The sequence below is a fragment of the Toxotes jaculatrix genome, chromosome 12, assembly GCF_017976425.1.
Source record: "Toxotes jaculatrix isolate fToxJac2 chromosome 12, fToxJac2.pri, whole genome shotgun sequence".
Taxonomy (NCBI): domain Eukaryota; kingdom Metazoa; phylum Chordata; class Actinopteri; family Toxotidae; genus Toxotes; species Toxotes jaculatrix.
The window spans coordinates 26,261,688-26,288,972 of record NC_054405.1 but is presented as its reverse complement, the minus strand read 5'-3'; the positions used below and the strand labels follow the sequence as shown (position 1 = coordinate 26,288,972).

Here is a 27,285-nt window from a genome sequence, read left to right as displayed (position 1 = left end):
GTTAGGGGTTAGGGGTGGGGGTGGCAGAGACAGAGGGACTGGAAGAAGTGTGCAACCCTCCTCCTCCTCCTCAGCTCAGAGGCGTCCACTCCTCCCTCCTCTTCCTCAGCATCCTCAGACACGGCAGAGGACCAGGTGGACTGGAGTACATTCTTTTTGTTCATGTCCTCCATTTGTTTCAGATCTTCCTTGGAAGTTTCTGGAAGAAATGCAAAATATTCTTTCTCTTCTTCTGCTTTGGTTCACTGTCACAAATTTCCAGCACATTCAGGAAACTGTCCACCTCCAGCTGCAGCCAGACGGCAGCAGAGGACCTGCTGAGGCTGCTCATCACCTGGTTGGACATCACCTGAGCCTAATGGCTGATGATGTCATCATACAGCTGGGCCATACAGGACGGTGCCGGTTGACCAACACGCTGGCGGACGAATCGACTGTGGACAGATGAGTTCATGTTTTCATCAGGAAAGACAAACTGCCTTAAACAGCTGAGGAACCAGAGGCTGGAGGACCAGGCAGAGGCAGAGCTGTACTTCAGTCAAACTGAATTCAGGAGCAGATTATAGTAAAAAAATAATCCAGAGATGAATCAGTTAATAATCAACACAGATCGGTTTAATGGGATTCAGTTTCATTTGCTGCATAAAGCTGAAGAATGAAATGATAAAAACAGAAAACAGGATTCATCAGGTGGCACCGGTGCTGGGTGTGACTGAGCAAACCAAACAATCAATGAACGGAGAAAATGATCAGCAACAAGCAGATAAATCCATAATCAATAATCAGTCATTTCAATCTGATATAAAACTTTAAAAAATATCTCCACCTGAACCAACACAGCACCATCACATCATACTTACACTTGAACTAACAGGACTTTCACTGAAGGGTGTCAGTACTTCCTCCAGCGCTGGGTGGCGCTAATGCTCCGCTTCCCTCCAGCGCAGCACCGATGAAGAAGAGGCGGGAGGACAGAGAACCGTTGCCGGGTTAAGAGAGCAGTAGCAGCCGTTGTTCGCAGGCAGTGTCATGGCGGCCGTGCGTAGCTTACGGGTGTCGGTGAAATCAGACAGCGGCTCTGATCGCTCGGAATCGGACTCTGACTCCGAGTCGGACAGGGACGCCCGCGAAGCCGAACCGATGGAGGTGGAAGAAGGAGAGCTGGAGGCCGAGGACATCTCCGTTAACCGTTCCCTGAAGGAGCTGCTGCCGGTGAGTGTCCGGACTAGGCCCTGTTAGGCCGGGGACTGGCGTCTCCTGCGGCCGGCAGATCCACTGGAAGTGTCGGCGTGTGGTAACTTGGACTCCCGGCTCTGTGTCCGGGGAGCGGGTGTGAGCACCGGGGCTGCTACGGCGTGAAACCTCACATTTAACCGGACTGAACTCGGACACGTTTTGGTTTCCGTCGTGTTTATTCAGCCGCTGAGTTTAATGGTTTTTAATTTCAGTCACTTGTTGCTGGTAAACTCCTCACGTGCGTTGTTTGTATGGAGGCACCGTACCACCAAACTCCGTTAACTAAACTGGAAATCGAACGTTGTTCGCGGGCAGTCGGCTGGACATGATGGAAAAACTTAACGGCGGCGATAGATACACAGTCACTGATCAGTTCGGCGTATTCATAATCACCAACTGAGGTTATGTTGTTGTTTTTAGGCGGTTGCTCCTCCGTTGTTGCTGCTCCGTTAATCCTCCCAGGAACAGAGAGAGAACCAGGGGAATAATGAGACTAACCACCCAGGACCCCAACACGAGGGGCCTCTCAGACAGTCTGAGGGGCCCCTCGGACAGTCTGACATCCAGCGGCAGTCTTTATGTGGCATTTTGAAATTTGATGTGATCAGCCTTATGAATGAGCTGCATCTGCTGGAAACCTGAATCTGCTGCTCAGGGAATAATCAGACGCTCAGAGTGAAGTTGAGAAAAGAGGCAGAAATATTGTGAGATACAGAGAATGTGTAGACACGGTTCTTCTTTCTGACACTCGGTGTCTGAACAGTAGTCAGACAGAAATCATTTATCCTCAGGGTCTCTGGTGCTGTGTTATTTTTTGGTCTTAAAGTGTTAAACCCAGTTTTATGTGAACTTAACTTATTTATTTTCTTCTTTATTTGTTTACTTGTGTTCTGAAATTCATCCAGCTTAGAAAAATGCCCTGTGTGACCTGTTTATTCTGCCAAACCACCGTCATTTGGCCTTTTTCTGTGTGAGAGTGGTGGCGGGTGCTGAGGCCTTCACACCAGTGAAATCCTGACAGAGGTCCCTGTGAAGAGTCTGAGCTGCTGGACTTTGTTTTGCAGGATACGAGTCGGAGGTACGAGAACAAAGCCGGAGCGTTCATCACAGGGATCGACGTCAACTCGAAGGTACGACACCTGCACCGACACACACACGGTCCTGCGTCCGTGTGAGCTGAATTTACTCCGTCCAGAAAGGTGGTGATGGTTCGTCTCAGCAGTGAAGCAGTTCCTCTTCAGTCCACTCGCTCTGAGGGATGTTTTCCTTTAGCACGTAGAAAAAAAGACTGGAGGAGAAACGAAGGAGAAAGATTTTACACGTGGATTTTAAACAAGAAATAAAAGCTGATGTATGAAGTTCTTGGAAAATAAAATTCCACCAAATAAATGGATTGTTGTTTTTGCAATTATATACAGTATGGCAAAAGTAGGGTCCAGCTATATCACTGATTGGTTATTCCTTCTCTGATCAATCATGTGATCAGCTGTGAGTAGGAGGAAGTCCCTTATAACTGTATCATAGCTTAGACTCAGCCGCAGTTTCCTGTGACGTCTGTAGAGTCCTGACCCTGAGTCTGATCGGTTCAGGTCCTGACTTCTCCTGGACAAGCAGGTTTTTTTTATGTGGACATGTGGACATGCATTTACAGCCATTACGTCATACAGAGCAGGACTCGCTGTGTCGAGCTGGGAGCAGGAAGCAGTGTTTTAACACACTGTGTGTTTGTTTTTTTAAATCAGGAGGCGATCGAGAGAAAAGAGAAGCGAGCGAGACGTTTCCATTTCCATGGAGAGGAGACGGTCGGTCAGAGGAACGTTTTCCTGGATAAAGACACCATGAAGAAAGGTAAGAGGAGGTGCATCGCTCACCTGACCTGACCAGCCACAGTCAGTGCAGCCAGTGTTTGAGTTTCCATCCAGGACGACCCCGGGGTAGACCCAGAACACAGGAGCTGGAAAACACAATGACCCGCCTCTGGATGGAAACTCACCTGTTGTTTACAGGTGTTTACAACAGTGGGATCCTGTTGTGTGTTTGCTGAACCTGTTGTCTTCTTCTTCTGTGGTGCTCAGCCATCCCCAGACTGCGCCTGGAGGCGATCTACGTGACGGGTGTGGATGACATGAGCACACAGGACGTCTTTGGATATTTTAAGGAATATCCTCCAGCACACATCGAGTGGATTGATGACACATCCTGTGAGTACAACACACACTCACACACACACACACACACACACACACTCACACACACACACACACACACACACACACACACACTCACACACACACACACACACACACACACACACACACTCACACACACACACACACACACACACACACACACACACACACACACACACACGGGACCATCTCACTGTTGTGAAATACAAACATTTAGTTTAGGGCAGAGTTTAGATTAAACTGGGAGGCCGGAGGTCTTTGGAGGGTCTGGAACCTCGTCTGGGTCGTGGGTCTGATGGCACACAGGATGCTGTCATCAGCTGATAGATGAACGTTGCAGCGGTCAGTAGGGATTCACCGATTGGACACTGATATCAGAAATCGATCGGACACTGATCAGACACTGATATCAGAAATCGATCGGACACTGATATCAGAAATCGATCAGACACTGATATCAGAAATCGATCGGACACTGATATCAGAAATCGATCGGACACTGATATCAGAAATCGATCGGACACTGATCAGACACTGATATCAGAAATCGATTGGACACCGCCTCAGACAGTGTGAGCAGTGCGTCTGCAGACACTAACGTGTCATAGCAGGAAGTAAAAGGTGTTTTTACCTTGTGTTGTTTATAAACGTTTTCAATGAATGTTTGTTGTTTTCATCTGACGCTGTTGTTTTGTTTAAACTGGAATTTAAATTCCTGATCAGTTGAGTGAGGACCAGGTAAACCAGAGCTCCTGTGTGTCTAAACGCCACCTGATCGTTTCCTAGGTAACGTGGTCTGGCTGGATGACAACACGTCCGTCCGAGCCCTCATCAACACCAGCTGGATGCCCGACCCGGTTACCACAGAGACGGAAGGCGCCGCTCAGCCTGGCGAGCAGAGCAAAGGTCAGTCTGTCCCCAAAAACACGCTCAGCAGATTCTCAACGGGAAAAACTGATGCGAGTTTGGCACCTCACAGGTCAGCGGGGTCAGGGGTCAGATGACGAGGATGACGAAGAGGAGGAGGGTGAGGTGGACGAGGACGAGGAGGAAACGGCGAAGAAGAGCGGTGAGGAGATCGAAGGGAAAGACAGCGACGGAGAGGTGGGACAGAAGACGAAGGCGGAGGGCGGTCAGGTGGAGTTAATTTCAATAACTCAGACAGGAACTGATCAGGTTGATTGATCATCGATGACATGAACAGCTTTGTTTAAATGTGTGTGTGTGTGTGTGTCAGATGGACGACCTGTCCCGGGCAGAGAGAGAGTCTCTGCTGAGAAACGACCTGCGGCCGGCGAGCAAACCCTTCAAAGGAAACAAACTCTTCCTGCGCTTCGCCACGCAAGGTAGTGCACACGCACACACACGCACGCACACGGACAGACACACACGAACACAGACACATGCACGCACACACACACACAGACACACACGCACGCACACAGACACACACGCACGCACACACACACACGCACGCACACGGACAGACACACACGAACACAGACACATGCACGCACACACGCACACAGACACGCACGCACACAGACAGACACACACACGCACACTTTTATTTAATATTTCATTTTAACAGCAGAAGTTATTTAAGGTTTCCTTTCCTGTAGAGCAGCTCTTTACCTTGTAACTGTGACACTACGCTCACTTTGATTTGTCAGGGTTTGAGGTGAAAACATCTCTGTGTGTTTACAGTGTCCATAAACTGAGAGAGAGTTTTATTCTCATCAGCCACTAATACGAAACATGAATAATCAGGTGAAAATATTGTGATGATTAATAAACACAAAGGTCTGAGTGAAAATATAAAAATACACTTTGTGAAATTGTGTTTTTCTTGTTTTTGTCTGCAGATGATAAGAAAGAGCCGGGCGCCGCTCGTCGCAGCAGATACTACATGAAGTACGGAAACCCCAACTACGGAGGCATGAAGGGAATCCTGAGCAACTCCTGGTGAGACACTGTTTACTGAGCACTTCACCCAGAGCTCTGCTCAGCCTGCCGGGAGTGGCAGGCTGAGTGGAACTCGTCATGTCAGAGGACGTCTTCTCTTCCTCTGTGGACAGTTTGTAAAATGTCCCCTGTGTCGTCTCTGTGTTCAGGAAGAGGAGGTATCACAACCGGCGGATCCAGCGAGACGTCATCAAGAGCAAGAAGCCTCTGATCGGAGACAGCATGGGACACACGCCGCCGTACACACACCGACACTCTGGTGAAAACACACACGCCCCGTCGATGCTGTGACACACCAATCCACCTGCTGTTTGTGTTCATGCTCCTCAGTCTGTCTGGGTTTGATAAAACATCTGGACGGAGACGATCAAACATCTGTCAGCTTTTACTCTCACAGCTTGTTGAAGTTATTAGTTATTATGGCATCAATGGCTGCAGGAGCACTAAAGTGATCAGTTGATTAATCGATTGGTCAGTCGGCAGAATATTGGTCGGCAGCTGTTTTCATAATCAGCTGTTCAGAACTTCTGGGTATGAACAAAACAAACAAGCGTTCTGGGTTGAGATGTTCAAAAAAGTTTTGAGATCATTTAAACTTTATCTAGATTGTGGTTCAGGTCTGAGGATGGAGCCTTTGACAGTGAACGTCAGACTGTAACTCAGCTCTGTCTTCACCTGAGAAGTTTTACTGAAGAAAAGCCCTTTTCACTCAGACAAACATCGATTCTTTCCGTTCTGGTCTCTGGCTTTAAAACACTGAATCCTCTTCCCCTCAGCTGACCTGGTCAACCTGCCCGAGGAGCCCATCAAGGAGGAGGAGGAGGAGGAGGAGGACGGCGACGAGGACATGGACTCGGACGACAGGGTGGTGGAGTACAGGGAACGAGGTGAAAGGGGCGGCGGCTCGCGTTCACTTGGGGCGGGGCTACGTAGCCGAGCGGAGCGCTCGCCGTCCCCGTGGTCAGAGTCGGACGAGATGGACTACGACCTGGAGCTGAAGATGATCTCCACGCCGTCGCCAAAGAAGAGCAAGAAGATGACGATGTACGCTGATGAGCTGGAGACTCACCTGAAGAGCATCCGGTCAGAGCCGCACGCTGACATTTCACTCTCACCTGTTCCACAACATCCACTCGTTTTTCTTATGTCACTCTTTCTCCTGTGAGCAGGAACCGGATCGGAGGGTCCGGATCACAGAGCAGGACCAAATCCTCATCACCCACCAAAGTGACGGACGTCCGGCAGCTGCTGGAGGAAAAAAGACAAGGACTCTCTCAGCGCAGGCAGCCCCCTCCGGTGGCCGGCAGCGGGAAAACAGGTCTGCTGTCACCTGACACGTGTGCTGTGATAATCTGAGCTCTGTGATAACAGAGACTCGGAAACTGGACTAATAAACTGCTAACGCTGTGTTTGTAGATGTACGGCAGAGGCTGGGGAAGAGACGTTACTCCCCAGACAGACAGCGCTCGCCCTCCCCCGTCTCCCCCAGAGAGACTGCCCCAGCCAGAGAACCAATCAGAGACGTTCATCGCAGACTGGGCGTGGCCAGTCAAGACAACAGAGGCCTCTACTCCAACTCATCCAAAGACAGAAAGACAAGTAAGCAGCTGCTGAAAGCGTCTGTGGACTGGTCACGTCCACAGCTCTGCCTGTTCCTCTTCTGCTCATTGTCTCACTGCCCTTCCTCTTTTCTTCTTCATGCCCCCTCATGCCTTTTCCTGTCTTCCTGTCTTGAGCTGTTTCAGAGGACAAGAAGTACCTGGGAAACGTTCAGAGATTCCTGTTGTGTGCGGTGTTGCTGGAACAGGAAGTGCCCCGCCAAAATCTTAGATCTGTTAACATCAGTTATAATCCGACCAAACGTTGCAGTGTCCTGAAACCTGATCTCAGAATGTACCATTTCCTCAGAAACCCAGCAGTGTGTTGTTATAAACCCTAAATTTCTTTTAATGGCTCCAAAGTTTCTTATAGTTTCTTATATTTTCTTGACTCCTTAAACTCTGTGTGTCCCATAGTGACAGATTTGTAATGAGCCCTGAGATGTTGTGTTAACTCATCCACTGACGTTTGTCATGACTCCAGAACTTATTGTGTAAAAATTGCTTCGAATCAAAACATGTGTCGGACAATGATGTTTTTGTGTTGCAGGCGGCCTGTGGAGCAGACTCGGCTCCGCGGACGACGACGGCGGCGCCGGACGTCACGACCGCAGACCGAGCAGTCGGTCATCGGGTATGTTCTCCTCCTCCTCGTCGGGACGGAGCGGCGATGGTGGCAGGAGGAGACGAGGTGACGGGGAGGAGGAGGAGGAGGAGGAGGAAGAGGAGGTCGAGGAAGAGGAAGACGACTCGACGCTACAGAAGATGTGGGGCGCCATGATCAAACAGAAGCAGGAGCGTCTGTCACACAAGATGAAGAAGAGCCGACTGGACAACCTGCCGTCGCTGCAGATCGAGATCAGCCGCGACAGCAGCGACGACTCCGACGCCTGAAACTGAACCGGCGGTGGAGGAGGAGGGAAACCGGCTCTGGATCACATCCTTTCTCCCTGTACAACACACATGAAGACATGAGGCTCTCAGAGCAGATCTGAGGCCAGCAGTGTGGTGACTTGTCTTTTATTCTTTAGACGGGAGGCGTTGTATTGTGTATCTGCAGTCCATGGATGGACGACTGAGTGGGGCCCCTGGCCCAAGGCCCTTGTTTGCAGTGACTAGTTAACAGTAGGGGTGTCCTGATGGTGTGTTGGAGCCTGATCCTGATCAGAGTCTTGCGATCTTGAGAATCAGACAGATTAAATGCTGCGCAGTCAGAGCTCGGAGGTGATTCTGTCAGTAACGCGTCTCCGCTCTGTGACGCTGCTGTACAGTCAGTTCTCTGATAAACCCTCAGCTGATCTCAGGTCAGAGTCAGGAGTCACCTTCTCCAGTTATTTCATATCAGATCAATCACTTAAACTGATCATCTCCATAGTTTTGGATCAGGATCTTCAGTGTTTGGATCCAGTTGCTGTTATTTCACTGTGTCAGATACATGTCGATAAATATCTGATCAGACTCTGTATCAGCAGATAATCAATATTCCAGGACTCAGATCAGGATTAGGGCCGATAAACCTTTGAGAGGGACACACTGTTAAAATGCCTAAACTTGGTACTGCAGCACAAAATGCGTGGATTTCTGACAAAGTCCTGTCCAGTGTGAACCTGAGCGTTGACTCTGGACAGGACACTCCCGTGTGGGAGGGGGTCTGTGCCCCGGGGCCCGCTGTCTCCCGACCCACCCATGCTGCGTTCATACGTTAAATATCTGTGCCGATATTTAACATCCTGAAAACATGCTTCACTTTTCAAGTTGTATTCTTGTCGGGATGTAACAGAGCATCATGGGAAAAGCGTCTCTCCTCTCACCTGGCCAGCTGTTTCAAAAGCTGCCCAGTTTCTCGTCAGTAAACCATTCCTACATCACCATGGAGACAGTGAACACCTGAGAGCTGCACCCTCAGCCCTGGCGGTCGTATCGATGCCTTGCTCAGGACCAATCCTCCTCAGCGCTTCAAGCTCTTCATCGCCTGACCATCGGCCACCATCGGCCATCAAACCCAGACAAAACTTCATTCACAAAAAGTGTGTTTTTACGTTTTCCAGGCCCCATTCAGTCCAAGCAGAGGCGTGATGTTCAGCTACGATGTCTTTGAGACGAGACTCGACGGGATCATTAAAAGATGAACTGAGAGATGAGCCTGAGTCCACCTTTAGTTTCGATGCGTCTCAGTGTTCGCTTCGTGTTTTTCCTCAGACAGACTCAGAAAAAGAGACACGAGCAGAAATGAAGTGTCTGAGGATCATTGTCAGACGGTAAATGTCCTAAATGTAACTTTTTCTTACATTTATTCATCATCTTCATCATCATCATCATCATCATCATCATTATCATCGTGTGTGTTTTACTGAGCAACATCCAGGTTCCTTCAGCGCTGACTGACCTCTGTCTGTGTGTGTCTGTGTGTCTGCGTGTGTGGACACAAACACTGTATTGTACGTTACATGATTTGTGTTTTGTTTTTTTTTTAATCCAACATTTCGGGGCCACAGTGACTGTAGTCCAACATCAATCTGCTGGTTATGAATTGACATTATTATTAAAATGTTGGCTCATGCTTTAATTTGCACTTCTGCAGTTTCTGAATCATTTTCTGGGAGTTTTACTGGACAGTTGTTTGCTTCCTGTTTATAGCAATAATCTTTCCAACAGGGTTTAAACTGTTCTTTTCATCTATCAGCTGTTGTGCAGATTATTTTCTCCATAGTTTAAATGTCTCTCAGGTAATAGAGTGAACGTTCAGTGGCTGCATCGTCTGAGCTGTGTGAGGGCCTGCTGCTTCTTTCAGATCATTCTGGACTCCAAATGTAACTTAAAGTCCTGCTCACCACGATTCACCCCACAGCTTCAGATTCACTGATTGTGAAAATACTTCCAGATGAGTTTTATGTTGACAGTTAACCCCGTCACTGTTAAAGCTGCCAGGAAAGGCTCCATGCTAACTGGCTGGATATTATTAGACACGGTAACCAAACACCAGAGTATGTGAGGAGATGTGTCTCTGTCATCCAGTCCAACAAGTTCCACAGAAACTCTGAGAGGACATATAACAGCCTGCAGCCGTTACTGCGGAGCTCACGTCTTCAGTCAGACAACATGATGAAGCAGAACTAGAGCTGAAATGATGCTGGATAAAAAAAATGTCCTGCCGTGATGATAAAAATCTGAAAATACTTTCCTGGGTGAGTTACAGTCAGAAGGTGATCCATCCATGAGACTACTGAACTAACCAGCTGGGTTCCGACCCAGAGGCCATTAGGTTTTGCAAATTTATACACACGTGTACAGCATGTAGCTGCACACTGATCACATGTAAGCATACTACATCGTGTGCTTGTAAAACATGTTTCATGTTTTAATATATTTCAACATATTTCATCGTTACATTATGATTTATGGGCCTTTCTTTATGGTAGATTTGTCAGTATTACCATATCGATCTTAAACCCTAGCCTACGTACTTTGGCCTCATGTTGTTGTTCGGTAATCATTCGGTTGTGGCTTTCGTTATGTAATAATAAGCTCAAACCGCTTCAATATGATTGGCTCACTCGTGTGACTGTTATTCTATCGAACCAATCAAAATCACAACCCCGGCACAAACGGCTTGAAACCAGCCAATGGGACTGCACTGACGTCATGAGAGGTATAAAGTCTTTTGTGTGACGTTGGAGCCTTCTACTTACAGTCGCCATTTTCTTGTCGTCGAAAGCGAGCAGAGAACGACGGCAGGCGGCGTCCGAATTAAAAACACGAAAGTGGCGTTATTTTTCACCGAGTCAGGGCAGAACAGTTAGCTACAGTTAGGTATATGAGTTAATGGACTGCCTGTTGATCAATGGTTACGGTATTGATAAGGCTGGTGTAGGTTTCACCGGGTCGCAAAGCTCAAAGATGGACGACAAGGCGGCGAGGGAAGATGCCTGCCGAGAGTACCAGTCCTCGCTCGAAGACCTGACGTTCAACAGCAAGCCGCACATCAACATGCTGACCATTCTGGCCGAGGAAAACCTCAACTTCGCCAAGGATATCGTCGCAATTATTGAAGCACAAATAAGCAAGGTTTTTATGAATATAGAATACTTTCAATTTCAGATTCTTTATGTCGGTGTATGTAGTAGGCCCAGTCGACGATGTGCTAGCATGGCGGCTAACATTACGACATGTCACATAGATACGTTACATTTCGGTGTTGTTCTGGTTCGCAGCTCTATCCAGTGGCGCTGCATTCCTCTAACTCAGTTTTTATGTCTTAAAGTCAAAAACCCGTTTACATATTAATATTTAGCTTACTTTAAAGGTAGCCATGATTTTGGAAGTTACTCTGTCGAAACTCGCCGTCCTGATTTCAGAGTGAGCTTTAATTTGGTGTGCTCCCAGCTCAGCCTCAGTGAAAATCCACCGTTCAGTTTCTTACTTTAAGGCCTTTGTGTCGAATGTTAAGTTAATGTAAACCGCTTACGCCGAGATCAAAATATGTGATTAAAGATCGCTTTATTAGGTCAGTTAATCCATTAAAAGTGATGTTGAGTTTGTAAATCGTTGCCAAAGGGGCCATCTTGCCATCTAGCTGCAAGAAATTAAACTAAAGTTGTAAACCAATTGGCGGGGGGGGGGGGGGTGCTTAAGAAGAAGGAGGAGATAGGAGGCGGCAGATAGAAATCATGTGGAGTTGAGTGCACCACCCACAGTAAGTTACAAAATCAAGGAAGGATGTAGAAAAGTAGTAGTAGAGGAAATGATAAAATGCCTAGATCTGCCCCTTTAACTAGATCTGCACCAAAATGTAATGGGTTCTTCCCTGGACTAGGCATGATCCCTCCACCAGGTTTGGTGCAAACCTAAATTGATTTATCACGACTAGTATTTGGACGGTGTCATTTATCATAAACAGTAGTCTGACCTAATGGACAAAGTGCGTGAGGTAGTGGTGCTGTAGAGCACAAGTTGTCTGCAAAAACTCACTTAATGAGCCCAGGGCGACAAGCTCAGTTACAGTGGATTTTGACTCAGTTTGCAGCCCCGACTTTGCCCAACCACAGGAAGTACTTTGGCCATTCGTCACTGTGTTCCTGCAGCCATTGTCTTTACATCTGCTGAGTGAGACCAGACCAAACCTGTGTGTTTTGAATGGTTTATAGTCTAATTTATTGTTAATAAATACAGTCGGGTAGATATTGTTTAACACAGGAGACTGGGCCTCTATAAAGCCCCCTCCACCCTCGTTTGCCCCAGTTGCTTCTGTGGTCAGTGTTTGCATTTTAACACCTGGCGGAACAAAGCGTCGGTCACTTGAAGGCTGATCAGATCCGATCAAATTTTATTTGCATTAATTCACTAGTGAATCTTGAATCACTGAAATGTCATTGAATGGTTAAAATGTTATAATAAAAAATGTGAAATGTGCTTTTTGTCATTTTTTATTTCCCAGTGTAATTTATTGGTATGACTCCGGTTTACATTTACTGACACGGCTGAGTCTGACTCAGCTTGTTTGGACTGCTTGTACAAACAGTATAAACTCTACTGATGCTGCATAGTTAAGTCACAGACTTCTGTTTAAAGTGTGTAGAGTTTAGATTCAGTTCACAGCTTCTTTAAACGCTGACAAATCACCTGTCCTATTTTCTAATGGGTTCTCAGTGTTTTTCAACAACTGAGGGAAGAAAAACCTTTTGAGGGGTCAAACTGTGAAACCGTGTGGGTGAATTAAAATCACTGGGTGTGAAGTTAAACTGGCTGATGTGTCATCAGGGTAAAGTACAAAGAGAGGTTTAAGGAAGAACCCTCTTTGGAGGTAAAAAGATTCCAGAGGACTTGACTGGGCTCCTTTTTGACCCCCGTTGCATCGTGGACTTGTTTTTTCTCTGCTGACTTGGGAGAAGGATCATTCCTCAGATCCATCTTTGCAGGCACTGAACTGACTGATTGACTTTTGAAGATGACAGATTTTTGCCGATAGTTTCTTGTTTTTGGATTAATCGTGTTGTGGTCAAACAGTTGGTGTGATTCTGAAGGAATTTATTTTTGCCTCTTTTGATTCCTGATTGAAGAAACGTCTTTTGTAAAGCGGACTTCTTTCATGTTTTTTTTTCCATCTGAAGAGTCAGCTCTTACACCTTTTCCTCACTTTTTCCACGGACTTTTTTCTTCTTTGGATTTTCCACATTTTAATCTAAATCTTTCACGCAGTGGGTGGTGAGGGGGAATCCTGAATCCTTTGTCGTTGTAATTTGAGCTTTTGTTCTGAAATGTTGCTTTAACCCCTGTTGTTTTCTAAACTTGTTGAGTTCTCTATTGCTCCAGGCCCCACCCACCGAGAAGCTTCCAGTTTTGTACTTAGTGGATTCCATAGTGAAGAATGTTGGAGGAGAGTACCTTGCAGTGTTTGCTAAAAACCTAATCACTTCATTTATATGTGTCTTTGAAAAGGTACAGTTCTCTTTACTGCTGTTTGGCATTGTTAAAACTTAGTCACTGAAAAGCTTAGCAGCCCACTTCCCTCCTGTTTGTTGTGTTGCTTGCTTTCTTTGTGTAGTCACCTGCACTCTGCTCCTGTGTACTTAATGCCATAACATAGGCCTGTTAATAAACGTGTGCAAGGGAGGGTGAATGTCACACTTTTGGAATTTCATAAAATTATTCTTGTTTTTTGACTTTGACTTAAACTTCAGAAAGTGTTTAGCAGTATTTTTAAGTATATTTTCACCCTTTTACTTGTAATGAAAATAGAACTAACACATGTAAAAGATTTGTATTACCCTATGCTGTGATGATACTGAGTGTGTTTTAGATTTTTGTTGGTAGCTGTGGACCAAGTCATGTCCTGTGTTTGTAGGTGGATGAAAACACTAGAAAGAGTCTGTTCAAGTTACGATCGACGTGGGACGACGTGTTTCCTCTGAAGAAACTGTACGCGCTGGACGTCCGGGTCAACTCTTTGGACCCGGCCTGGCCCATCAAGCCGCTGCCGCCCACCGTCAACGCCAGCATTCACGTCAACCCCAAGTTTTTAAAACAGGTGTGTATGTGCTGCAAACACCACATCAGACTGCAACTGTGCCTTTGCTTTTTTTTGCCGTACTTTAACATCTAAATAAAATGTGTTGATTTGTTCTTGGAGAGCGTGTGAGCAGCTGTGGTAGCAACGTTTTTCAGCTTGTTCGATGTAGTTTGCTTCATTGCAAAGTTTAAAAGTTAAAGTTAAAAACAACGCCAGTCAAACTAGTTCAACCTGCCTTTTTTTTAAAGGCTTAACTTGTTTCTTAATCTTCTTAGAAGTGTGTCAGTGTTTTGAGGTAATTTAATGCTGATCGCTTCACACTCAATAAAAATCACAACTCATAGTTCATGAAAATGGCAAAATGTGTTTAGCACGTGAACTGAATGACACGAAGTTACAAGGAGTTCGCAGCTCTCTAACTGCTGTAACACTACTCAAACCTTTAAAGAACACAAGTAAACAGGAAGTTGTTCAGGTAGATTAAGTGACCTTTCCCAAAAATTAATTAACTATTTAGCTCATTGATTTCTTTATTGAATCAAATAACAACAAAAAAGCCAAATATTCTCTGGTTTCTGTTCATTCAAATTTTAAAATGAATGAATGGATTTTTTCTCTGAAAAAAAAATTCAGCGAGGTTCAAGGTTTTTATCACCTTCTGTTGAATGTTAAGTCAGAATCTGTGATTAACCAGTAAATCCAGCCTTCAGATAAATGCTGTGGAGTAAAAAGTTAGTTTTTTCCCTTTGAGATGTTGTGGAGGCAAAGTAGAGTCTCTGAGAGAGGAAAAACTCATCAGAAGCAGAAACTCTCAACCAGACTAAAGATCTAAAACCTCTCTCTTTCTCTCCTCCTCCTCCACCTTGGCTGTGACTCAATAACCTTGGTGTGTCTCCAGTCTGAGGAGGCATCCTCCCCACCGCCAGCGCCCTCCCAGCCCACTCCCGCTCCTGCTCCTACTCCTGCTCCCACTCCCGCTCCTGCTCCTGCTCCTGTTCCTGCTGCTGCTCCACAGGCAGCCCCTGCCATCAGCCAGTCCAGCCTGACCCAGGAGCAGCTGATCCGGCAGCAGCTGCTGGCCAAACAGAAGCAGCTTCTGGAGCTTCAGCAGAAGAAGATCGAGCTGGAGCTGGAGCAGACCAAAGCACAGCTGGTAGGACCAACAAGGGCTGGTTTATAGTTAAAATCTGATTCCTAATCTGCTTGTTGATTTAGGTTAAATCAGAACCAGGACTGTAGGTTTTGTTCCCAGTTACATGATTTAAAATTGCCTCAAGATGTGATCTCTTTGTGGCCAGAGTGGAGAGGAGGAATAATTTCATAAAGCTAAACTTTACAATCAGTCAATGAAAATTGTAGTTGTATAGCTCATTACAGCGTGCAGCATCATGAGAAACCTGAAGTCTGCACAGTCAAGTGAACAACATCACAGTCGGCCAGCAAGAAGGAGGCACGTTTCTGAATAGAGGGGCTCTTTTATATTTAGTTCAGTTCAGTCTGTCGTCGCATCTGTTCCTCGTGGTTTAGATATAAATCTTCTCCCACTGGTAAAACAGAAGCACCAACACTTGTGTATTGTGTCTATAGGCTGGTGGATTTGCATTACCAACACCGGCTCCGGTCTCCACTACGGCACCACTGAGCACGGCGCCAAAGCCCATCAGCACGGCTGCCCCTGTGGTCCGACCCTGGATCCCTCCTCAGACTCAGTCCGATGCCAAGCCATCCACCAGAGACCCTCGTCTGAACCGCAGTGGCACCCCAGCTGCCTCGCAGCCCAAAGAACAGCCCGCTGGGAGAAAAGACACTCCCTCCACAACAGGAAGTCCTGCCCCGACACCCGAGAAACGACTGCCAGAGAAATCCACCCGGCCGGACAAGGCCAGAATGTCGAAGAAAGATGTGTTAGAGGAGAAGCCAAAGTCCAAGTCGCCGTCTCCGATGGCCAAAAGTGTCCAGAGCAAAAACAAACAGGTGGAGACTGAGAATCAGAAGTCAGCCGACGGCACGAAGAAAGATCCCAGGCTTAGGAAGCGCACTCAGGACAAGACTGGCGACGCCAAGGACGACGAACTGAAGGAGAAGAAGAGATGCAGTGACAAGAAGGAGCGAGAGGAGGTGGCACAGGCGGCAGAGCCTCACAGGTCCAACAAAGGGAAGCTGGTGAACGGCTCAGTGACCAAACACACCCGCGAGGAGTCCACAGAGAAGATTGAGTTCAAGACTGGAGGTAACGCCCGAACGCACGCCAGGAAACGCACCCGGTCTCGGTCCAGGTCGCGCTCCCCCACCTCCTCCCCGAAGAGGAAGGACAGGCGGTCGCCCAAGGGCAGAGCCAGGAGCAGCTCAATGTCCCCGTCACCCTCTCACAAACCAGGCAAACCCAGAAGGGTCCGTGCAGACGAACCTCAGCACCTCAAGCCTGGCCGAGAGGACCGGCTCGCTCCCAAGAAGAGCCAATCAGACAGCAGGAGGTCAAAGAGGCCGTCGGAGGACCGGCACTCTGAGTCCAGAGACTCTCATTCCCCGCGTAGCCACGACGGTGGTGGCAAGGAGACCAAGGACGCTCCTCACCGCTGGAGGAGCGGCTGGGAGGAGAACAAACAGTGAGTGCATTACTTTAACTGTGTTAGTAAGTGGTAAATTAGTAATGTGACTAATTACTGACATTTTATGTACAAACCAGTTTTACTCAATTGGCTTAAACTACAGACAGAAAGTGACTGAGTTGTTGTTTCCCCTTCAGCCTGAAGCTGTCAGAGGACTCTCACATGAAGCCTGTACCTCAAAGACACAAACCGTACAGCACCCCGAATCGCCCCACCACCCCCCGAACCCCGAAGCACCGCCTCAGCGTGGACGCCAACCTGCAGATACCTGAAGTCCTCAACTCGGCCTCCAAGAAGGACCTGCTCAGGAGAGTACGTTAACACACACCTCTCACACAGGTTTACTGCAAAGACCACTGTACTCACAGAAATGTAGAGAGACAGAGCTGCAGAGCAGCAGCCACTGGGTTAGGGACAGCAAACCGTTTCAGTCTGTGGATATGAAGGTCGGAATAAAAATCTCAAGCTTTAGGTTTCTGCACCCATTTTGCCATAGAAGTGTTTTCCTTCTAAATGTATAAAGTAATAGAAGAAGCAGACTCAGTCAGAGCAGCTGGAGAACAAGGCGCTGTCCTCACTTTCCCTCTGAAAGTCGTCGTCTCTGTTTCTCTGCAGGCCAGTAAGCGTCTGGAGAGTGGGGAGATTTCCCAGGAGGACTTCTTGAACATGGCCCACCAGATCAAACATTTCTTCCAGTATCAGGAGGAGAAGCAGCAGCACTCGGAGAGCTGGGACGACTCCATCGACTTCTCCGCCAAGAAACAGTCGCTGCTGACCACGCCCCCCTCCACTCGCCCCCACGACAGCATGAACGCGGCAGAGCTGTCATACTACGAGCACAAGTCCAAACTGAGAAAGACTCAGGTCACTCACCGAGTGGCCGGGGAGGAGTGGGAGGGCCAGGAGAGTCCAGAGGATGCTGAGGGTTCGGGACAGGGTGAGAAGACGAGCGGCGGCCGAACCGCCGGACACCCGTCATCACATAAATACAGCCGGGGGCCACGGGACAGACAAGGTGAGCTGAGGCTGATCTGCAGTGATTAGTTGGTTCATTTATTAGTCACTTAACAAAAATGAATAGGGAAGTGATTCATTCATCTATAAATTTCATGCTGTCAAATGTGAAAACTTGGTTTTCAATGATAGAAAACTGAATATTTGTGGGTTTGTCCCTTTGTGCTGTAGGAAAATTGGTTGTAGCCAAAACATTTTTAGTTTTTCTGGCAAAAATTCCAAATATATGCTGATTCCAGTTTTTGAGGCCTGAGTCACTGATGGCCACTGGTTAATGACTCTTTACAGGTGAAAGGCGGAGTAAAGAGCGCGAAGAGCTGCGACCTCCGCTGGGCCCCATGATCGAGGAGTACAACCACGGCAAAGAGTTCCCCACTCTGAAATCTCTGCCAGGCCTTCGCTTCAGGAGGAGAGCCGACCCCAGAGAGTCCAGTAAGACCTCTGCTCCCAAAATATCCATCATGACGTGTTGATACCTGATACACTGATCTGTGATCTGGTCTGTTATCTGGCATCTTTATCCACAGACAGGTCAGAGGTCAGGTTCTGGAGCTGCGGGGTGTCAGGGTCTCGATCAGTGATACTTCGGCAGGGTTAGCGACTCTTCTAAAGAGATCACAGTTTACACATTGAATTAGGATTAGTTCAGCTCACACGCTCGTCCTGAATTACTCAGCACAGCCACATCAGACCCCAGTCACAGCGTCAGTCAGTGAGACACAGGTTTCGGCCGTTGACAGGGTCGACTGCAGGGCGTCAGAAAACGTCTTGATGAGTTTGTATCTGTCGTTTCCAGGTGACAGAGAGTGGAACTCGCCTCTGACTGAGCGCCAACGTTACGACGAACGTGAAGACCAGAAGAGCGGATATGATGCTCCACGGAGGTACGCCCCCACTGTCGACCCCAGACACCCTGACCCTCGTAGGCCGGAGGGACCCCCGCCCTCTGGCACAGTGGTCCACAGGAACTGTCCGAGCCCGGCCGGTCTGGACGCCCCGGCCCCCAGGTTTGAGCGTGAGCGCCTGTCACCTCTTCACCAGAAGGACTCAGCAGATATGAGCCCCATCCCACGCTTTGAGAGCCCCAACAGCGAGCACTCCGACGACGGGCCCCTCAATCTCGATGTCGCCCCTCCTCACCCACCCCCTCCCCCCAAATCCATCCTCAAGGTGTCGGCCCGCGGGGGACCACTGGCTTCTGTCCGACAGCACAGCAACTCCCCGGGACACACGCCTCCCCATGATGGAGGACACCCACCCTCCCGATACGACGGGCCCGAACACCTAGGCCCCCCCAGACCACACCCTCCGGGCTGGTTTGATGACTCATCACAGTTGAGTGGGCCTCACCACCAGGGTCCCGGCAGGTTCGATGGTGGCGGGCCGCCTCATCACAGCATACCAGAGAGGTTCGATGGCCCCGATGGGCCCCACATGTCACATGGTCCAATGAGAGGTGGGGATGGTATGGGGAGGTTTGATGGTCACCCTCAGGGCCCTGGGAGGTTTGATGGCCCCATTGGCCAGCAGCCCCCAGTGAGGTTTGTAGGACAGGGGCCTGGACCGGGGCAATTTGAGGGCCCGATGCAGCGCTTTGAACCACCGCGGCGCTTCGATAACAACATGGCTCCTGGACCTGGGCCAGTGGGCTTCCAGCAGCAGCGACCTTTGCGCTTCGAGGGCCCTCCAAATCAAATGGGCTCCATGAGGTTTGAGGGGCCCGGCCAGCCAGGTCCCAGGTATGATATGCCCAACGTGCCCCATCAAGGTGGGCCCCTGCACTTCGAGGCCCCTGCCGGGCAGCAGGGCCCCCCAAGGTTTCCTGCCCAACACAACTTGCAGCCTCCCATGAGGCCGATGGCCCCACCCATTTACGAAAATCCCATGGGCCCCCAGCAGAACTTCAGCATGGCCCCCCAGTGTTTCCCAGAATCCATGAACCCTCAGTTCCCTGCGGGGCCGATGGCGTTCCCGACGCAGCCGAACCTGCAGGCAGGAAACTTCAACATGCAGCCGGCTCCCTCATTCAGTCAGCCGGGCCCCGCCCCCTTCTACAACCCCGCAGCTCCTGCCGTCGGCATGCAGCAGCAGGTGAGTGACGCACCTGTCAGTCACAGACTCACCTGGAGCTTATGGTTCTGTGTTTACATTGGTCGATCATCTCTGATGGATCAAAGATGAAAATAAGAGTAAAGATACGGCCTTTTCAGAACTTCTAGTTTTATTAGAGCTGTTTTATGTTCACTTCATGTTCTCTTCAGATCCCGGGTTAGAATGTGAATATTCAGACCCTCAGGTGAGCCCCGTCTCTGTTTAAATCCTCTCATGTTGTTTACAGGTGAACATGATGGGAAACATGAACCAGCCGTTCCTGCCCCAGAACCCGGTGCCTTTCAGACCTCAGAGTAAGATCATCCTCCGACCCTGTCGCTGACTTGTAGCTCTTTGTGGGTTAAAGTCAGATTTTTGTTCAGTCCAGTTAAAACCAGTTTCTAACTGGTGAGTGTGTCTGTGTCCCAGCAGCTCCACAGGTCGTCCCTCCAGAGAACCACTTCGGTCAGGTTGACGTCAACGACCTGCTGTCCAAACTCATCTCCACCGGCATCATCAAACCCTCGCAGCCCGACGCCGTGCCGACTCCCAGTAACGGTCAGTCAGCTGTTCATATAGGTTCATGTTTATGTCATGGAAACTGTGTAAACTCGTGTTCTGACATTTGACCATGGAAAACTTTTAAGTGTCTGTTAAAAAGTCTTAATTTGAAATGTGCTGCTTCCTGTACGCTTTAATCTCTGTACACTGCCGGGTTTCATAAAACTGTTGTTGCCATGGTTACTTTATGAGCCTGTTCAAATTGTTAAAAACTGTGTTTCTTTTTCCAGAATCTTCCACCACAGCTCCAGCAGCTCCACCGGGGGGGGAGGAGGAGGAGGAGGAGGAGCAGGAGGTGGAGGAGGAGGAAGATGTACCGGACCTCACCAGCTTCACCATCGATGACATGAAACCGTAAGTATGGACGCGGCCGCCTCAGAGATGGGGCGGGGCCTCATCGGGCTTTTAATCAGTCGGTCGATCCACAGAACTAATGTGTTCTGGTAATCATGAAGAAACACGTGGCACCTGAGTCTGTGACGGACACTTAAATATATGAAAAATAATTGTCAATCGCAGCCAAAGTCAGGTTCTTACATCTGTTTAACCCCTCCCCCTCCCCAGGCGGTACGAGAGCGTGGTGACCAAGCTGTACTCAGGGAACCAGTGCTGTCTGTGCAGCATGAGGTTCACCGCCGCTCAGACCGACATGTACGCCGACCACCTGGACTGGCACTTCAGACAGAACCACGCCGGCAAGGTGGCCAGCAAGAAGGTCACACACCGCCGCTGGTACTACAGCCTCAGGGTGAGCACGCACGCACGCACGCACGCACGCACGCACACACACACACACACACACACACAGTGTTACACATCATTTTCCAGTGACGTCAGTTAAAAAAAATGTGTGTGTCCATCAGGACTGGATCGAGTTTGAGGAGATCGCAGACCTGGAGGAGCGAGCGAAGAGTCAGTTCTTTGAGAAGGAGAATGAGGAGGAGGTTCAGAAGAACCAGGCGGCCGCGAAGGAGAAGGAGTTCCAGAGTGTGAGAGCCACCAAGGACCAAGTGGGCGAGGTCAGTGTTCATCAGCCAATGAAAGAATCATGGTGCTCAGTGTATATGGGAACGTGGTGCATAGTGATTCAGACACAGCAGTTTCTTTGCTGTGATTGGCTGGTGCTGAGAAGGTCACAGGTCACAGGAGCGAGTGGAGAACCATCAGCACAGACGCTGAAGGTGAGATGAAGATTTTCAGAAATAAAACAAACCACATGTCGTGTTCTTCTTCCTGCAGTCGTGTGAAATCTGTCAGGAGCCGTTTGAGACGTACTGGGTGGAGGAGGAGGAGGACTGGTTCCTGAAGAACGCCATCAGGGTGGACGACAAGGTACGACAAACGACCTGTCTTCTGTCCGCCTGCTGCAAGCAGACGTCCAAAGACACTTTGTCTCACTGCAGTTTGAAAACTGGTTTGAGCAGAAGCGAAAAACTCTTTGTTTCCGATTTTAAAATTCTGACGTCTCAGTGTTTGACATCAGGGTCAGTGGACGTGTCCCACAGTGAAACACGTGTCCAGATCAGAAACCGCCGTGGCCTTTCTGACAGTTTGACTGATGCTCCTGTGTTTTGTTTTCTCAGAACTTCCATCCTTCCTGTTTTGAAGATTATAAAAATGTAAGTGACTGAAGAACCAATCACATTCACTGAAATATTTAACCATCAAAGTGCCAGACGTTTGACCTGATGCTGTTTCTCTCCTCAGACGTCGTCGTATCTCGATGTCACGCCGTCGCCCAACAAGGTGCTCACCGATCACCCGCTGAGCGTCTTCGTAAAGACCGAAGAAGAAGAGGAGGACACTTCCTGCGCCGCCGCCTCTGCCTCAGTCAAACAGGAAGCAGACTCTGAGGCCGACGAGCTTCCTGCTGTGAAAACAGAGGAGGAGCAGGAGGTTTTAACAGATGAAGTGCAATCAGAAGAAAAGAGAGTGTGACCACGCTGCTGCTGCTGCTCAGCCTCCGTCACTTTTTCCCTTTTGGAGGAAAAGGTGTTTTTAAGCAAGCGGAGGCGGAGCCTCGGCGACATTCACTTCAATACATTTTTGTATTTGGATTGTGCGCGACCATTTCAGGTCTCTGAGACTCCACCACTGAAACTGTCGAACATTCATGTTTTGTTTCCTTTGGGTCGAAGCTGTAAATGATTTAATTTATAATTAAAGTATTTTTGGTATCTCTGGTGTAACAGTGATTGAATCCAGCGGCTGCTGTTTGCTGCCCGTTACAGTCTGTAAATACGTGATTGGTTGATTGATTGGTTTATTGACGGATAGTTGCAGGTGTTGAGTTGTTACTGGCTACGTTCAAGGTAAGCATCGTCTGATTGGACGACCGAAGGCTCCACCTGCTCTTCAGGGTTGGTTTCCGTCGAGGATCCGAGTCGTCTCCTTTGTTTCCTCTGATCTTCAATAAAAGAGTCTGAAACGTGTTTCGTGTGAACAGTGATTTGCTCTTTAAGTTTTATTGTTATTTAGGTTTCACAACTAAAAATAAAGGTTCAGTGGGTTAAACTTCCTGTTCTGATGTTTTTATTTCACACTGATTCACGGGCCTTTAAACTGTTCACGTTTAAAGTGAAAGTGCTTTCACTCGAGCTACTTTGCTCGATCACATTTCAGATGAATGTTTATCCGACAGCTGAAGTTCGTCCCTTTACAAACTGATCGATTCATTATTTGACAGAAAATCATTTAATGAATTATTTTAATAATTTGAATTAGGTTTTTTTATTAATGCTGAGGTTTGGACTAAAACTGCAGGTTTCACTTCAGGTTCAGTGCAAATGTTTATACATCAGTTGACTATTGAAGAAAATGATCAGAATGAAATAATAGTTGAGTACTTTTACCTAATTCTACTTACAAACTGTTAAAATAAAAACAGGAATCAACAAAAGGTTTTATGGATGAATTCATCACAGACTGAAACATGAAGTCTTTCTTTAAATGATATTTAATGGATAAAAAAACTATTATTAAAACAATTTACAAATGAATGTTAAACTGGTTAAATTAAAAAAAGGTTTCTAACAACTCTGAAACAGCAGATCCTTCACCTCCACAGCCGGTAGACTCCCAGAGCGATGGCCAGGCAGGAGAACAGCGTCGCTGGGGAGGACACAGGACAGACAACGGCTTCACCCACAGTCCTCCACACACACTCAACACATCACTGAAGACATCTGCATTCACACTCATGAGGTCACCTTAGTCTGGGGGGAGGGGGGTTTGATTACCTGCCATGTAGCGGACTGTCTCCAGTTTGAGAGACTCCAGGACAGTTTTGAGCGAGGCCACCTCCAGGTCGATCTTCTTATTGATCTCCATGTTGTCGTTTTCCAGGTCGGCTTTCTGAACACATCAAACACACGGTGACGTATGATCCGCCCACTGTTACGGCAGTGTTACGGCAGTGTTAGAGCAGTGTTACAGCAGTGTTAGAGCAGTGTTAGAGCAGTGTTAGAGCAGTGTTACGGCAGTGTTACGGCAGTGTTAGAGCAGTGTTACGGCAGTGTTAGAGCAGTGTTACAGCAGTGTTAGAGCAGTGTTAGAGCAGTGTTAGAGCAGTGTTACGGCAGTGTTACGGCAGTGTTAGAGCAGTGTTACGGCAGTGTTAGAGCAGTGTTACAGCAGTGTTAGAGCAGTGTTAGAGCAGTGTTAGAGCAGTGTTACGGCAGTGTTACGGCAGTGTTAGAGCAGTGTTACAGCAGTGTTACGGCAGTGTTACGGCAGTGTTAGAGCAGTGTTACGGCAGTGTTACGGCAGTGTTACAGCAGTGTTACAGCAGTGTTACAGCAGTGTTAGAGCAGTGTTAGAGCAGTGTTAGAGCAGTGTTACGGCACTTTGTTCACCTTGTGATGGAACTCTGTTGTGGCCTCCATCAGTCTCTTCTCCTGCTCAGTAAACTGACAGAAAAACACAAACTCAGGTGTTTTGTGTTGAATGTGTGTAACTGTAACCAAAGCACATTTACTATGAGTGTAACTGCAGTGACTGTTTCCCATTCTCAGAACTGCACCTGAATGCATCCCATGTAGACACAGATGGAGGACTGAACCTGCTGCACCTACTGTGATACGTTCACTGACTGATGGATGTGCTGTAGAGACTGAGCCGTGCTGCGTTCACTGACTGACGCACAGACTCACCATGTCAGAGATCCTGCTGCTCTCCAGGTTGATGTCCAGTTTGGTTTCTTCTCTGACTTTCCGGCTCTCCTCCTGAACAAAAAAATCCATAAACACATCAACAAACACACGTAGCTCAGGACACAACAACATTTTCTCTGATATTATAAATGTTTGGCATCAGAACCGAGAACCGTATCAGTGCTGGACAGTCCAGTTTCTGACCTTCAGTCTGTTCTGTAGCTGCTCCAGCTCTTGCTTCATTTTCTGCAGGAAAAGAAATCATCAGCAAATAGCAAAAACAAATTCGTGGTCTATGAAGTTTGAAACACAGCTGACAGGATGTGATCAACGAACAGCAGTGATGATTCGTTAGTTTGCAGCTGATGCCACAAATGTTGGAGAGTTTGATCATGTGATGTTGATCATTTATGGTTTTTGGAAATGTGAGAAAATAACTGTTCTGGGGCATTAATAAAGTTTCAAACAGACAAGATGAAAAATGGGTAGAGACAAGAAAACCAGTTAAAGACGTTCACACGACGTCTCACTAGAAAACCTGAAAGAAAAGTTTCAAATAACTGATTAAAAAAAACTCATTTTCAATGAAAAAGGCACAAAAAATAAATGTGATATTTCTTTAATGTTTAATGTCCCACATCATTTGAGTGCCTGTGTGGTCTCAGCACATTTCTGTTCACTGATCAGGATCTGAAGAAAACCTCAATAATCAATGAGAGAGAAATAAAGTTTTAATTTAAGAGCGCTGTGTTACTGTGTTTTCAGATCGAAGGTTGGCGAACTCGCTCTTCTCCAGGATCACCATGTCCTTCCTGATGGAGTCCAGGTGAGCCATGATCTGCTGCACAGTGATCTCCTGGAGGTAACACACAGGGCAACATGTGGAGAGCAGCTCTGTGCCACACCTGGAGAAGCTGTGACCTGCGTCCTACCTGGTGGGATTTGGTCACCATGTCTTTATAGACGATGTCCATGTTTGCTGTAGTCAGAGTCACCAGAGCTGAAACGATGAGCTCCGCCTGGAGCTTCTCAAAACCTGGATGAAAAAAATAAAGAGATTTGGTGTAAGAGGCTGAAAACAGAATCCAAACTGAGGCGAGGATTCATCTTCCTCACCGCTGCTCTCCAGCTCCGTCACCATGGCGTGGGAGTCAAAGGTGAGTTTTCGCTGCTCCAGAGGCTTCAGTTCAACTTTTCTCAGGTCAAAGGTCATCACAGGTGCTGTCACATGGAAATCTGTTGTGCACACACACACATCTGTTTTGTGGAATAGTTGGAATAGTTGGACACCTCGTCCTGGTCTCTGAGGATCAGATGTCGTCTCTGAAGGTAAATAAGAAGCTGGAGCAGCTGCTTGTTTTATTTATTAAACTGAATATTAATCTTACTTAACTGATATTAATGTCAGTATTAATCATGTTGCAGAGAACCAGAACTTTAAACTGAACACACTTTGCCCACTTCTTTTCTTTCTGATCCCCCAGCAAGTCAAAAGTTTCCAAACCTGGTCCAGTCGGTTCTGGACTGTAACCGATCCGGTTTCGGTTGGACGGAGGTGACTAAGTTCCTCCACAGGTGGGCCTGAGGTCTGAACCAGGTCCTTTCGTTCTGACCGGAACTGTCCTGCTCAGAAACTCAGCCCGGACTCACCTCTCCAGGTTCCGAGCCGCCGCAGGTTCCACCGCAGCAGCGCGTTCATCCCGGAAGCTGCTCTGTTCCCAGGTTTCAGTAAAACAGACAGACTCCAGCTGATCGCGAAACTCACACACACACAGACACACACGCCGCAGGCCGACCGGATACTCAGGGACAGTTACTGTGGACGCTATGACACTACTCAAAGTTACGGGTGTGTTCATGGTGAGATCACGAGACAGCGCCCCCCAGTGGTGGAAGCTACGCTCACGCTTCCTGTGAGCTGGTACTCTGTTTCCTTTGTCTTTATGCTTTTTCTGCTGTTCCTGATGTTTCATCAGTGCTGTCCTGTGTTCTACACACCTCCTGTGCGGATCACAACAAACAAAACATAAACAACAACAACAAAACAAAATCATAAACAACGGTAAAGTAATCACAGAGCAGAGGATTCACTTTTTTAATTGTCACTGTCTCCGGCACGAAGCTGTCAATAAAGTTGCGCGTACAAAATCAACAACTCCGGTGTCATGGCGGCGCCTGTGGCGGACAGCGGGCGCTGGTTTCCAGCGTTAGCACTGGGAGTTTCTCTGTTCAAATGTCTCTTCATCAGCGCATAGTGAGTGCAAACAATGAGCCGTGAACTGGTTTCATTCAGCGGAAGCTTCAGGACCAACACGTTATTTTTTACACGTTAAGTTTAGCTTGTTAGCTTCCGGGTTACAGCGACGAGCTAGAAAAGATTATCTCCAATTAAATATCAGCGTTAACGAAGATGTTTACGTGTAGTTTTTTGGGGGAAGCTGGTAGAAATAAACTGTGAGCAGTCGTTAGTTATGTTTACTTTATGTAACGGGAGCAGCGGCTGTTGTGTGAACTCGACGTGTTATTAACTCCCGGCTCGTTCAGTCAAACAGCCTGAAGGTTTGAACCTGAGTTGTAAAGTTTCACGCGGATTATTAATAATTTGAGAACATTAATGTAAACGGACAGTCCATACAGATGAGTGTCTCTGAGTGTCTGTGTGTGTCTGTGAGTGTCTGTGTGTCTGTGAGTGTCTGTGAGTGTCTGAGTGTCTGTGTGTGTCTGTGAGTGTCTGTGTGTCTCTTTGTATCTCTTTGTATCTGTGTGTCTCTGTGTGTCTGAGTGTCTGTGAGTGTCTGTGTGTGTCTGTGTGTCTCTTTGTATCTCTTTGTATCTGTGTGTCTCTGTGTGTCTGAGTGTCTGTGA

General features: G+C 47.8%; 4 protein-coding genes across 11 annotated transcripts in view; 3 read left to right on the top strand and 1 right to left on the bottom strand.

Moving 5' to 3' along the window:
• Positions 1–984: 984 nt before the first annotated feature.
• ncbp3 (nuclear cap binding subunit 3) lies at positions 985–9,547 on the top strand. 2 transcript variants are annotated; one of them, XM_041051914.1, is made up of 13 exons: positions 985–1,212; positions 2,301–2,366; positions 2,979–3,084; positions 3,312–3,437; positions 4,212–4,331; positions 4,405–4,529; positions 4,663–4,771; positions 5,291–5,390; positions 5,540–5,649; positions 6,167–6,473; positions 6,560–6,708; positions 6,807–6,989; positions 7,539–9,547. In XM_041051914.1, the coding sequence occupies exons 1-13, from the start codon at positions 1,030–1,032 to the stop codon at positions 7,880–7,882; spliced, it is 2,028 nt and encodes a 675-aa protein (XP_040907848.1). In that variant the 5' UTR covers positions 985–1,029; the 3' UTR covers positions 7,883–9,547. The 2 variants fall into 2 exon arrangements, with proteins under 2 accessions (XP_040907848.1, XP_040907847.1); XM_041051913.1 differs by having other exon boundaries at positions 4,405–4,562; positions 7,539–9,546.
• A 1,132-nt stretch (positions 9,548–10,679) lies between these two features.
• pcf11 (PCF11 cleavage and polyadenylation factor subunit) lies at positions 10,680–22,446 on the top strand. 2 transcript variants are annotated; one of them, XM_041052351.1, is made up of 17 exons: positions 10,680–11,053; positions 13,298–13,423; positions 13,830–14,012; positions 14,893–15,147; positions 15,582–16,600; positions 16,741–16,915; positions 17,219–17,618; positions 17,906–18,049; positions 18,414–19,708; positions 19,956–20,022; positions 20,141–20,266; positions 20,500–20,623; positions 20,834–21,017; positions 21,133–21,288; positions 21,509–21,601; positions 21,853–21,888; positions 21,977–22,446. In XM_041052351.1, exons 1-17 carry the CDS (start codon positions 10,811–10,813, stop codon positions 22,205–22,207), a joined length of 4,857 nt encoding a protein of 1,618 aa, XP_040908285.1. In that variant the 5' UTR covers positions 10,680–10,810; the 3' UTR covers positions 22,208–22,446. The 2 variants fall into 2 exon arrangements, with proteins under 2 accessions (XP_040908285.1, XP_040908284.1); XM_041052350.1 differs by having other exon boundaries at positions 20,138–20,266.
• Positions 22,447–22,769: 323 nt separating this feature from the next.
• ccdc90b (coiled-coil domain containing 90B) lies at positions 22,770–26,305 on the bottom strand. Of its 3 annotated transcripts, none has more exons than XM_041052357.1 (9): positions 25,925–26,064; positions 25,537–25,656; positions 25,353–25,456; positions 25,175–25,276; positions 24,625–24,666; positions 24,421–24,492; positions 24,124–24,177; positions 23,509–23,623; positions 22,787–23,380 (listed from the first exon to the last, which is right to left on the bottom strand). In XM_041052357.1, exons 2-9 carry the CDS (start codon positions 25,631–25,633, stop codon positions 23,325–23,327), a joined length of 642 nt encoding a protein of 213 aa, XP_040908291.1. In that variant the 5' UTR covers positions 25,634–25,656; positions 25,925–26,064; the 3' UTR covers positions 22,787–23,324. The 3 variants fall into 3 exon arrangements, with proteins under 3 accessions (XP_040908292.1, XP_040908291.1, XP_040908290.1); XM_041052356.1 differs by lacking the exon at positions 25,925–26,064 and adding an exon at positions 26,071–26,301 and having other exon boundaries at positions 22,794–23,380; XM_041052358.1 differs by lacking the exons at positions 25,175–25,276; positions 25,925–26,064 and adding an exon at positions 26,071–26,305 and having other exon boundaries at positions 22,770–23,380.
• Positions 26,306–26,369: 64 nt separating this feature from the next.
• Positions 26,370–27,285, top strand: part of alg8 (ALG8 alpha-1,3-glucosyltransferase) — a 6,269-nt gene continuing 5,353 nt past the window's right edge. The window contains exon 1 of one of the 4 annotated variants that reach the window (XM_041052353.1): positions 26,370–26,482. Coding sequence is in view for 1 of the 4 variants with exons in the window: in XM_041052352.1 (XP_040908286.1) it covers positions 26,586–26,674 (89 nt within the window). In the remaining 3 variants the exon portion in view is untranslated. Of the gene's footprint in view, positions 26,483–26,538; positions 26,675–27,285 lie in introns of those variants that run through there. The other 3 variants (XM_041052355.1, XM_041052352.1, XM_041052354.1) reach the window with 3 other exon arrangements.

What these genes read in the sequence shown, in the direction of transcription:
- ncbp3 (XM_041051913.1), top strand. Translation starts at nt 1,030, where the DNA reads ATGGCGGCCGTGCGTAGCTTACGGGTGTCGGTGAAATCAGACAGCGGC. An exon ending in CGAAGGCGGAGGGCGGTCAG is followed by an intron (nt 4,563 to 4,662) that starts GTGGAGTTAATT and finishes TGTGTGTGTCAG; the next exon opens with ATGGACGACCTGTCCCGGGC. An exon ending in GTACACACACCGACACTCTG is followed by an intron (nt 5,650 to 6,166) that starts GTGAAAACACAC and finishes TCTTCCCCTCAG; the next exon opens with CTGACCTGGTCAACCTGCCC.
- pcf11 (XM_041052350.1), top strand. Translation starts at nt 10,811, where the DNA reads ATGGACTGCCTGTTGATCAATGGTTACGGTATTGATAAGGCTGGTGTA. An exon ending in TTGAAGCACAAATAAGCAAG is followed by an intron (nt 11,054 to 13,297) that starts GTTTTTATGAAT and finishes CTATTGCTCCAG; the next exon opens with GCCCCACCCACCGAGAAGCT. An exon ending in CCATCAGGGTGGACGACAAG is followed by an intron (nt 21,602 to 21,852) that starts GTACGACAAACG and finishes TTGTTTTCTCAG; the next exon opens with AACTTCCATCCTTCCTGTTT.
- ccdc90b (XM_041052356.1), bottom strand. Translation starts at nt 26,119, where the DNA reads ATGAACGCGCTGCTGCGGTGGAACCTGCGGCGGCTCGGAACCTGGAGA. An exon ending in TGGTGACCAAATCCCACCAG is followed by an intron (nt 25,277 to 25,352) that starts GTAGGACGCAGG and finishes TGTTACCTCCAG; the next exon opens with GAGATCACTGTGCAGCAGAT. An exon ending in CAACAGAGTTCCATCACAAG is followed by an intron (nt 23,624 to 24,123) that starts GTGAACAAAGTG and finishes TGATGTGTTCAG; the next exon opens with AAAGCCGACCTGGAAAACGA.